Here is a 12,243-nt window from a genome sequence, read left to right as displayed (position 1 = left end):
AGAGGTTCCAACCCCCTCCATCCCCTCCCCCTCCAAATAAACAAACTACATTGTTTAAGCCTGTTCTTATGAATGCACAAGGAAAAGTTGGAATTAAAAGTTTGAGTTAGTCCTCTCTGCCATGTCCTGCTTGTGCAGGATCTGGTGTTTGGAATAGCCTTACGTGTTGAGTTGAGTTGATCTTAACAAGCTGCCAGATGCTGATCTCTTGATTCCTTCAACTGCATAGAAAGAGCAAAGTAAATGTGGCCTCTGCTGAAATGTGCCATTGTTGTGCCATGCAATGAGCCCTGGAAAAAGATTGATTTGCTTTCTTTTATGGATCCAAGTGTGTTTTTGAGTTACCAGCCATAGTATCTAGCAACTAGTGAAGGAAACATCTTGTTCATTAATAGAATTGGCAAAGTTGTAATGCTTTGGTTCGTTTCTTTTTTTTTTCCCTCCTTTTTCTCTTTGAGGTGATGTACTCTTGGCTACAGCTTTTCTGTCCTATTCTGGTCCTTTTAACCAAGAGTTTCGCAGTCTGCTGTTAAATGACTGGCAAAAGGAAATGAAAAGCCGAAAAATTCCTTTCCGTAATGACTTGAACCTCATAGAGATGCTGACTGATGCTCCAACTATCAGTGAATGGAACCTGCAAGGATTGCCAAATGATGACTTATCCATACAGAATGGAATCATTGTCACTAAAGCATCTCGTTATCCTTTATTAATTGATCCACAAGCACAGGGTAAAATTTGGATTAAAAATAAGGAAGGCAGAAATGACCTTCAGGTAATAGAAATGCTTGTGCTTTCATAATCCCTAAAACTCCTAGCCTACAAAGCACTACAATTCAGTGATTCACCTAATGCTTAGGAAATGTCATTTATAATTAGAAAGTCAGGTTTGAATATAAAGGATATCTGAGATATATTTTAGTGGAGTTGAGATTTGGCTAGAGGTGGAAGTGAATCCTTTAGCACCAGTGACTCTCCTTTGTTTAATGAATTTTTTGTAATGAAACATAAACTTTAGAAAATAAGCTGGATTGACAATGTCTGGTAATAAACATTTTCAGAATAGTATAAGTGTTAGAAAAAATGCACCAACTAGTTGAATAATATGATTTCATGTAAGTGTTTATAAATGAAGATTCACAGAAAGATATTTTTTCATCTTTTAATCAGAAATTATTTTTAATTTCTGTTGTCTTAGTATGGATGTCAGTTGCTAAGTGCTCTGCAAATACACAGGGAAGATGCAGTGCTACAATATACAGTCTGAGGCAAGATACAGCAATTCAATTCAAACAAGAAAATATGAGGGAGAATATCCTTACTGGCTAAAATTATTATTACACTGATAAATCAGCTCTAAAAAATAATCCCTGAAAGCCATAAAAGTAGTTTGAGGTGCAATAATAGAGTGGCTCTGAGAACATTACTACCACTTTCATGCTGATTTTTATCTAGGTGTGGAAACCTTTAATTTTTGCTTAGTTATGGTAAAAATTATTATTAGTTAGTTTATAGCTTTATTAAAGCCTCAGATGAATGTGCTTTTTGAACATGTTGAAAATCCAAGTTATACTGGGGACTATTTAAAGCAAAGATTATTTAAGGTCTCGTTCCATGTAAACGTCTGATTTTCAAGGGTGACAAAAACCCCAGAAGAATACTTATCCTGGAATTGACCCTGCTGCAGCTTGACTTGGAGATGTTTTCCATGATAAAATTAAAGGTGCTAAAAGGTTCCTGTGAATTTTTCCTGTGAAATTCATGAGTAGTTACACACATAGGATACCAAAACTTCAAGTGCTCAGCACTGCCTTGCTTCTACTTTCACAGCTGATAAATAGAACTTTTCATTCCATGAGATCTGGCAATAGGGTATGCTGATGTTACCTTTCCTTGAGCTCACAATCTTTGCCTTAATACTAGCCTCCTCACAGGATAATTGTTTTTGGCAAAACTTTAAAGAAAATGAAATAATTTATAAATTTAAAACTAACAAAAAGCTTGGTAAACAGACATAAGTTATTGCCTCTGTTTTTAGATCACTTCTTTGAATCACAAGTATTTTAGAAATCACTTAGAAGACAGCCTTTCTTTGGGAAGACCTCTTTTAGTAGAAGATGTTGGAGAAGAGCTTGACCCAGCACTTGATAATGTTTTGGAAAGAAATATCATCAAAACAGGTTCAGCCAACAAGGTAAAAAAAAAAACCCAAATGAGCAAACATATGGAAATTCCCCTTTCCTCCCTTCCTCTTCCCACACACTCTCTTTAGCAAAATAGCTCCTAATAAATATAGGGCTATGAAAAATTGAACTCATTTAGACTTGATTAATGCTAATACAGGAAAAAATAAAGTAGGGTTTAAGTTCACAAATGGTTAATATTTTTAATATATAGAGTTCCTTTTTCATTTGCTTATGACAATTTTTAGAAGTTGAAATAATTTTTGAATGGGGCATTTAAATTGGTCCTTGACTGTTCTCAACAAATTGCTTGCATCAGATGTATGATATGAAACTGGATTTTTGTGCCTTTATACAGTAAAATGTAACCTTTTTTCCTATATGCAGAAAAAGTGTGTATTTCTTCTTCATATTTCAAGACTTCTCTTTTAATATTTTTCTTAAGGTGAAAGTTGGTGATAAGGAAGTAGTTGTTATGAATGGCTTCAGACTTTACATTACTACAAAACTATCAAATCCATGTTACTCTCCTGAAATTAGTGCTCAAGCCTCCATCATTGACTTCACAGTAACCATGAAAGGTCTTGAAAATCAACTCTTAGGCAGAGTCATTCTCACAGAGAAACAGGTAAAAGAATTGATCGTATCTATTTTCCTGACTGTACTTCTTACATTTACCTGTAGAATATTTTACTTTAATTTTAATTTATTGCTCTCTATTCCCATATTGCAAGGTAGCTTTCTGGCTCTCTCTATTGTGATTATTCTTAATTTAATTTATTTGTAATGGTTTAAAAAGTGGCATTGAAGCAGTTCAGTCATTCATGTGGAAGTTTCTCTGTCTCTTTATTGTTGCAACTGTGCTGTATTAACCTTATTTTCCCTGCCTCAATGAGTTACAACCTCATGAGAATGGCCTGTGAAAAGCAGAACGGCCTGAAATCAAAACTGATGTTCTTCTGTCTACACACCCTGGACCTCATGGCATCATAACCTAGTGCAAAGAATTCAGACTTAGTTGCTTCTTTACTTCTGTGGAAAATGGGCTGCCTACTTATATTGACATTGCAGATATATTAGTTGAGGAAGTCCAGGTTTGGGATGCCAGCCCCAATCAACATGCCACCTGCAGTTCTGGAGGAAGGCTGGTTGGTGTCTTTTAAACTATGGAACAACTAATCCCTGTAACTATAAGGTCAGGTAATGTTGATGTCATAAGAAACACTGTGCAGCTATGACTGGTGTATATTTGCTGGTGTATTTACTAAGATTTTGGCAATAGCCCCAGTTTACCTTCACTAGCGAAGAATGACAGGAATATCTTTGTTTCCTTATTGTGGTATATGTTGAAGTTCTCCTGTTCTTCCAACACTTTCCTCTGCCCTGCCAATGTAAGATTTTTCTTGTTAATAATCTCAGTCATGTTTACATTGAGTAGCTGCTTTTCATTCCCAAACAGTGCATGGATCTTGTGAGAGAAATCACACTCAATCTGTTAAGGTCTGGTTTTCATCAGACAGCTTCATTGCACCATCAGCTTCTCTTCAACCACTGACAGCTTGTCATCCCACTATGTAATGAAATTATCACTGTCTATCTAAAACATGCAGTGATGTGTATATTCACAGATGCTTGTGCCAAACTTCACTTCTTGGGCCTTGAAATACAGTACATTACTCCAGGAGACAGTCAGTTTATCAAATTCCTCCAGTCCTTGCTGTTGCTCTGTGCTTGCTTGGAGGATACAGAAAAGGGAGGAGTTTGAGTTTTCTCAGAGGAGCCAAGAAATAGATGGAGAAGTAACAGACTCAATTTGGAACTTGGGGAATTCTGATTATATATTAGGGAAAAAATAATTACATCAAGAGTGATCAAACCCAGGAGCAGATTTACTATGCGTTTTATGGAATTTCCGTTCTTGGAAGGGTTCAACTGAGCCATTTAGATCTGAGCAGAGGTTGAACTAGCTAATTTCTGTAGGTACCTTCCAAATTAAAATTATTCTACTATTCAATGGCCTCTTTGTCACTAAGTAGGAATGTCTAATAAGTGGATATATGGTGCTTTCTCAACCAGTTTCTCAGAGTGTTATAGTCACTACTGTTTTGCTCGAAGCCACCTGGGGATATTTCCTCTAGATAAATGAGAAGTGCACCACTTCACAGGCAGAGGAATTTCTACAGAGTATACTTACCATATTGCAGTTTTCTTGGCCACTGTTTATATACCTTGTGGTTCAAGGTTTCCTGAGGAGTCAATTGATCACATCACACACCATCTGAATATTTTCTATGGTGTCTAATGATGCTTCTTTGGGAATCTGGGGATTTCCCTCTTAAGTGTCTGGATACTTACTACCTTTTGGTAGCCTTTGGTAGGAGAGTGGTGGAAATATTTTACTGTGAGACAGTTTTCCAAATTATTTGAGCAGTATGACTGCTTGCTGATACTCAGTGTTACAATATATGTGTGGAACTTCTGTCCCAGAAAGAGAAGAGATCATTTATTTGAAAGCAGGGTTCTTCAAGATTTTTATGCACATTTCTATCCTTCTTCCCATTCTACCATCTCTTATATGGTTCTGGTCTTAGAATGAATGAGGTTTATACCTCCAGCAAGGAAAAGGAGTGTTTACAGTATGTCATTTGAAGTTTCTGCAAAGTCTGACTCTCTGCTGTCTGGTATGCCCATTAGAAGAATCTATATCACATACATCTCAAAGAATTGCTTATTAATAGGAACACTGGTACTGATTTCTTATTTTCCACCAGAATGTTAAACTAATTGCAAGATACAAGTGAAGCATAAGGTCAACGGGCACCTGGTATATCTGTATAAATTTGATTATGCTATATTTCTTGAAATAATAAGATTTGAGATATTTGATATATGTCTGAAGGTAGTATAACTTACAATATTTTAATTATATCATTATTTTGATATATTGGCTGTTATTTAATTTGACAAAAAGCTTGTTTATTTAGTGTCATAGATATATCAGATTAGTAGTGGTGTTATAATATGCAATAACTCTTTATGGCTTTTGAATTTTAATATTCATATATCAAGATTTTTGCTGGAAAAAGGTCCAAGTTTTGTAGGAAACAGTTGATGTAAATTCTTGTACTTGTGAATCATTTTGTGACAGGATGATATAAGCTATGTAGCAGCTTTCATATTTTATGAATATTAACAATAAATAGCATTCTTTGGTACAGTCAGTAAAATGTCATCTGCTTGTGAAAGGAATTCCATAAAACTGGAAATAGCCTCTTTGGTGCAAGTTCCTTGAATTTATGTACATGGTAACTTGGCTCATTTTTTCTGCATCCTTGGTGTTATGACTGGAAATTTTTGAAAATATGGAGAAAGCTTTCTACTTCTACACTTTCTGGTCTGTACAAAGCATTTTAAGAGCTTAATAAATGTTTTTTTTTTTTTCTCTAAGATTTTCATCTAGCTTGGTATTTCATTTAGCTTGGTAACTCTGTTTCCAACTTGTTTGTCAGGTTCTTCTTGCGAGGAGCATAGCTTTCTGTTTTTATGGAGCATTGAATTCTAAAGTGTGTTAAACTTTTTAAACTGAACTCAGCAAAACATGAAGTTTAATTTGGCTCAATATGTTAATTATTATATTTAATTGGATGATAACATTCTTTTAATGCTATTCTTAAAAAAAATACTTGCTAGTTCATCAAACCTGCATGAAAAAAATGCTTTGTGAAACTTACCTGCTTTTCTTCGGTTCCATGAAGGAGCAGTTGATTGAAATGCAAGTAACTGTAGTTTTCTTGTCTATTTTCATCAGGTTTTTTCTGAATCTTTTGAATAAATAAGCACATCTTCTAAGTTATGTTGTATTTGCATTATTCTAAAATGATTGTCCCACTAAATATTTTCTACCTGATGATGATGTTTTAATATACCAAGAAAAAGCTCTAAATCTAATAATAATATGATGATTTTTCTTAATTTCCTTTTTAAGGTAAAAGGGCATTATTTAAAAGAAATAAGTACTTGGATTAGGAATGTACAAGGAGAATGCAGGTTGAGAAGGCCAGAAGTTTAGAATGTGGTAAAATTAAAAGAACAATTTCAAAAGTTGTAATAGTTTTTCAAAGATACATGAAGGCTGCTCAAATGGGGGAGTAAAATCTTTCCTTAAGCTTCACTAAGGGCTCAGGTCAATTGTATCTCCAGTGCTATATAAGAGATCATGTATTTCTTAGTGTTGTCCCTGTTTCTTTGGAATATTAGCAGCTGCTAAGCAACATGGAAATGAACTTGGCAATGATGGAGCATCCAAGTTTGGAGAGAGAATGTTAAATTATTCACGAGACCTTTATAAACTTTGTGAAGTATTAATCTAGACAGCAAATATTTCTACCAACTGGCTCACTTACTGCTCATTCATAAGATTCATATTAACCCTATCTTATGAAAAACTCTTAGCCCATCCTCTCCTTTTTACATCCCTGATTTTTCTCTGAGGGGACTAATTTATATTAAATTTTTAAAGGTTAATTTTAAGAATGAACTGAAAGTACTATTATCGCTGAAAAATATTTTTCTAGAGATTTCAAATAGCTGTTTTTTTGATGTAAAGCTCTTGATTAACAATTATCCAGTTCTATATATGGACACTGGAAAAGAAACTAAGTACATAAAACACCCAGATTGTATTGCTAAACATATAAAAGAAATACTTGCAGTGAAGTATCTGGAGTTCTACATACTTTCTTAATCAATGAAGCATTTTAGTGAGAGGCTGAAATTATCCCTGTTTGATGGAATAGTATTGGCACTTCTTGAAATGTCTGATGCTTGATTTGATGACTAAGAATGGCCATTGGGACTAAATTTTCAATATGGTGATTGTAAAGCAAGGCATAAATGAGGATAAGATTATATGGAAGGGAATAAAATCCTGTGTCTGGAATGGTGTTCACGTTTGTGTTTTCTGAAACAGACAGGACAAACAATTGTGAACTTATTCTTTTAGGGCATGATACGAGTATCTTCATAATATTTGTAGAAATTATTTGTTAATGCCTACATATGTAGCAGGTTCAGATTCTGGCAATAGATCTTGTGTGAGAAATACCAGTGGAATTCTTTCCCCAAATTAATGCAGCTAGTCTTGACCAACACTGTTTTAGTAGGATTAGTATTTTTTAAACGAAATATTTTATTTTCATTTTTATTTTTGATTGCACTTCTGTTTTCCAAATATTACCATGTAATCCAATAGGAATTAGAGAAAGAAAGAACTGATCTTATTGAAGATGTGACTATGAACAAAAGAAGGATTAAAGACCTAGAAGATAACCTTTTATTTCGACTTACAAGCACTAAGGGTTCCCTGGCAGATGATGAGACTCTGCTAATTGTATTGAGTAACACCAAGAAGACTGCTGAAGAAGTAACACAGAAACTGCAAACTTCTGCTGAAACTGAAATACAGATCAATTCAGCCCGTGAAGAGTACAGACCTGGTGAGTGAAGGTAGTGATGGAAGACTAATAGCTAGAACATTTATTTAAAACATCAATACTTAGAGTAGGAGAAATTGTAGGATAAGATCAGGAAGACCAAAATTGGTAGGAGAGGTCTGTGTTTCCTTGAAAGTAAAATTTATCCAGGAGATGTCATTTTGAGTTTTAATGGAGAAAATAGTCAATGTTATGCCTCATGTGGAATTTATAAAATTAAGTGAATTGTTCTCTTTGTAGACTTCACATTGCTCTATAAACAAGCATATCAGTCATTAGATTGTTTGGGTAAGTATATGTTTGAGTTCCACATGTTGACATTCTTTTACAGAGTTTATATAATATTCAGTACTCTTTATATCTGTTCTGATGAATGCTTCATCATTTATTTTTAGGTTATTAGAGTCAATGCATTTCATGAGTCTTTTGTCTTTTAACTGACAAGTAATAATGTGAAAAAACAGGGAAAAAATAGCTCTCTACAATTGCCTGCATTCTAGGAAATGTATAAGATGGCACAGTTAGTGTACTAGAAACATTACAGGTATTGTAAAATCTTTGCATTAAAAGGTGACTTCTGGAAAGAAGTTAAATCAGTGCTGGGTAAGTTAAATCAATATAGTTAATTTGATTTTTATATGACTGTTGTAAAAGTCCGTAAAAATAAATTTGTTTGGATACTTAAACAGTATTTCATACAGCCATAACTTTTATATGTTCTGCTGATGGTCTCAATATTGCAGTGTACTATCAAGCTGCTCTTCAGATATGCTCGTATTTGAAAACTAGGCTTTACATAGTTTGCATTAATTACAGAAAAGATTTTTCCCCTGATGTATAAATGAGTATTAATTGAATGATTTTATTGTTTTTCTGACAGTAAAGAATAGAGAAACTCAAGGATCTTCAGTTATCATTAGTGTTAAAATCGCTGTACATGTTTTGGGGAGTGAAAGTTTTATGCTCTGCATTTCTACTTTGTAAAATGTTTTTTTCTTGTTCTTCAGTTGCAGCTCGAGGCAGCATCTTGTACTTCCTTATCACTGAGATGAGCATGGTCAATGTCATGTATCAGACATCGCTTCGGCAGTTTTTAGGGCTTTTTGACCGCTCCCTAACTAGGTAATTTAGCTAAAAAAAAGTATAATTTGTATTTACTCAGTCCTGGAGGTGCTTGTAGTACAAAAAGATTTATTATAAACTAATATCAGCAAGAAGACAGTAATATCAGTAATAACTAATATCAGTAAGAAGCTTCTTACAATCTTGACCAGGAATTGAGCTTAAATACTCATACAACTTTGTCAGTTAGCAAGGCAAAGAACCTTCTAGTGTACTTACAGTCCTTCAAAATTTGTCATTAGATAATTAAAAACCATTATACTGCCTTGATTTTCAGCTGGGCAAAAAGGCTTAATTAGAAAGGATTTTTTTGTTGTTGTTCCTTCAATCTGAAAGCTGTTGCCAGCTTGCTGTCTGATATTCTGTTTGTGATCTATTATTTTTCATGTTTTGAAAACACTGAACTATGACTCTTTTATTTTTGCATGGTATTCCCTTTTATAAAGCCTAAGCAAATCAACTTTCAACTGCAGGCCTTTCTTTTCATAGGTCTACCAAGAGCCCTATAACCAGCAAGAGGGTTACCAATATTATTGAACATATGACATATGAAGTATTCAAATATACTGCCCGAGGGCTCTATGAGGAGCACAAATTTCTTTTCACATTGCTGCTTACTTTGAAGATTGATATACAAAGAAATAGAGTGAAACACGAGGAATTTCTGACACTTATTAAAGGTTGGAACTATGAATAAATTTTAAGGAGACCACATTATTATTATAGAAAATTTATGCATTTGTATCTCCTAGCTAGTATGCTCTTTCCTTTTGCTCGTGAGAAACCAGTCAATTGTAAGAATACATGTTTATCATTCTGATGACAGACAACATTGTAAGGTACTTCTAATTTATAGCAGCACACTGAATATTGACGCATATATTTCTGTAATCGTGAGAATTTAAAAGTAATATTGTCAAGTATCCTTTGTCTGCTGCTCAAATACCATCAGGCATGTGTTTAACTTAGAAAGATTGTAATTGCACTAAGTGTATTATAGTAATGGGAGCAAATAGGAACAGAAAATGATGCTCACAGTTTAAAAGAGCATTGGAGTGTCAGCTGCATGTGACAAGGGCATGGCTTTGGTCTTGACTACATATGAGCACAGAGTTCACTAGTTCACTTGAAAGTTTGGATCCATTTTGTATTACCTTTCCAAGAGACTAAATTTTCCAGGCAGCATTTATTTATGGATCATATGTATGAATTTTTCCATGTTGAATCTTCAGAATATCTTTTCCCAAAAATCATTTTTATCCAGACACATTGCACAAAACCCCAGTAAAGCCTCAAAATATAAATTAGTTGAGACTTCTGTTTAAGGTACATAATATAAAAAAACCCCCAAAATCTAACCAAATTGCAAACTCAGCTTAATCAAATATGGCATAGTTGTGCGAGGTATAAAACTCCTGTAACACTGTTATTTAAAAACTGGAGTATTTGTATTTGTTTTTCCCCTTTTATTTTCTTTATGTGTCTTTGTCTCTCCAACACTACTAATAACTAATTTTAATTTCTTGCAGGTGGTGCTTCCCTAGACCTTAAAGCTTGTCCTCCTAAGCCAGCTAAATGGATTCTGGATATGACTTGGTTGAACTTGGTGGAGCTCAGTAAGCTTAAAGGGTTTGCAGATATTCTCGATCAAGTACGTAAGAGCTTTTAAAAGTTGATCTCTTGTTTAACAAGTAATTGTCTGTAGTGATTAATCCATATGGTGAAAACTGGTTTATTTTATAGAAGAGAAACAAAACCAACAGCAGATGGTTAAGTTATGGCCCTAACTGCTTAGCAGTCTATGTTGATATAAAACTCAGCCACCCTCAGGAAAATGAGAAGAGTGTAGAGTGTTCACACTTTATATAATTGTAATATTTTCAGATTTGGATTCAACTTGCCATTATCCAACTCATACATTGCAACTTTATTCTTATTCAGATTTTTAGATTATTTTACATCCCTATTGTACTTTCTTGCACTATGTCTTATGATGATTGTTCCAATATTTCTCTGAGTAAAAGTTAAAGAGAAGGTGTTCAGTAAATTCAATACTTGTATGAATAGTCTTATTAGACACTAAGTGTATTGTAGCTAATTGTAAATAGCTTTTGGTATGGGTGAAGAAAGCTTTTCTGTACATTCATGTGGAGAACAATTTTGTCTTTGCTGTTCTCAAAGCTGTGTCTGTGCCTAGCTATCCATCTTCTGTCATAGCTATTGTATCATAATAGAAAGTACTGATTAGTAGCTCCTGTTTTCAGAATATGAATACTCCATGATGTTACATTCTACAATAGCATACTTATAATCTGAAATTTTATCCTATAATTTTTAATAGCCTTATTAAATCTGTGGAAGAATACCTCTAAACAAATGCCTGGTTGTGGATTACATGTCTCTGACTCTCATTAAGAGTTGTTGACCTAGTGGCAGTGCAAGTAAGACTTGTCTGTTTAGTGATATTTGCTTCTTTGATGGTATAATTGCAGATTTCCAGAGAAGAGAAGCAGTGGAAAATCTGGTTTGATAGTAAGAATCCCGAAGAAGAATTGGTTCCAAGTGGCTATGGTCAATCTCTGGACTGCTTCAGACGCCTTCTTCTTATCAGATCTTGGTGCCCTGACAGAACCATAGCTCAGGTATATTTATATACCCTACACTGTCTATTTAGGTACCCCTAGAATAATAGTTTCCAGAATGCAGGTTCGTGCTATCTTATAAAATGATAAACGCTTTTTTGCAATGGACTATTAGGTTTTATTTTCTGAAATTCTTTTCAGATCAATTATGTATTTGTTACAGAGGCAGTGATAACAAAATTATTCCAGTAATTTGAACAAATATCCACTGTGGTGGATATCACTGCGGTGGCTTTTTCTGGAATCATATGTTTTTTTCTATATCTGCTTTGTTGGTTAAGAGATTACTTTTGGCTATCCTTGCTTACTCACTGGGATTTTAGAAGTGTCCCCATGTTAGGCTGAAGTAAAATATTATAATGAACTCAACTGGCTGAGAGAAAATTGAAAATGATTTAATTGAGAAACTATTTCTTACATGGAAAAATTAGACTCACTTTACAAAAATCTTTATGAAGGTCTGCTCAGAGCTCTCAATTTAAAGCATTTATTTTAAAAAAGTATAAAATTGAAGTTTATTAAATAGGCCTTTTCTAAAGAAAAATAATCTTCTAGGAGCCTATTTTTGACCTCTATATTCTTCTCCAGTACAAAAGAACAAAAAATTATAAAATTACTGACAATTCAGAGCAATTAATGACGATTTACTGAAATTGGAATGCATCACTTGAACTGTGGTATTAATTTTATTGATGCATATCTCTGGACAACGTGACTGGATTCAGAGAAAATCTCAGCAATTATTGGTGTAACTGCAGTCAAAAGGTTAAGCAGTACTGTATAAAGAATATCTCTCTGATGTCT

At 34.0% G+C, this 12,243-nt stretch overlaps 1 protein-coding gene across 1 annotated transcript in view; it reads left to right on the top strand.

Annotated features, from left to right (window-relative positions):
• Window positions 1-12,243, top strand: part of DNAH5 (dynein axonemal heavy chain 5) — a 114,663-nt gene that overhangs the window by 90,387 nt on the left and 12,033 nt on the right. The window contains 8 exon segments of the mRNA XM_056484091.1: window positions 459-775; window positions 2,039-2,194; window positions 2,629-2,811; window positions 7,435-7,678; window positions 8,683-8,797; window positions 9,287-9,477; window positions 10,327-10,448; window positions 11,290-11,439. Of these exon segments, the coding sequence (XP_056340066.1) occupies window positions 459-775; window positions 2,039-2,194; window positions 2,629-2,811; window positions 7,435-7,678; window positions 8,683-8,797; window positions 9,287-9,477; window positions 10,327-10,448; window positions 11,290-11,439 (1,478 nt within the window).

This window comes from Oenanthe melanoleuca, chromosome 2, assembly GCF_029582105.1.
Source record: "Oenanthe melanoleuca isolate GR-GAL-2019-014 chromosome 2, OMel1.0, whole genome shotgun sequence".
Lineage (NCBI taxonomy): Eukaryota > Metazoa > Chordata > Aves > Passeriformes > Muscicapidae > Oenanthe > Oenanthe melanoleuca.
The sequence above is the reverse complement of the archived record's forward strand: the minus strand, read 5'-3'. Positions and strand labels throughout refer to the sequence as shown.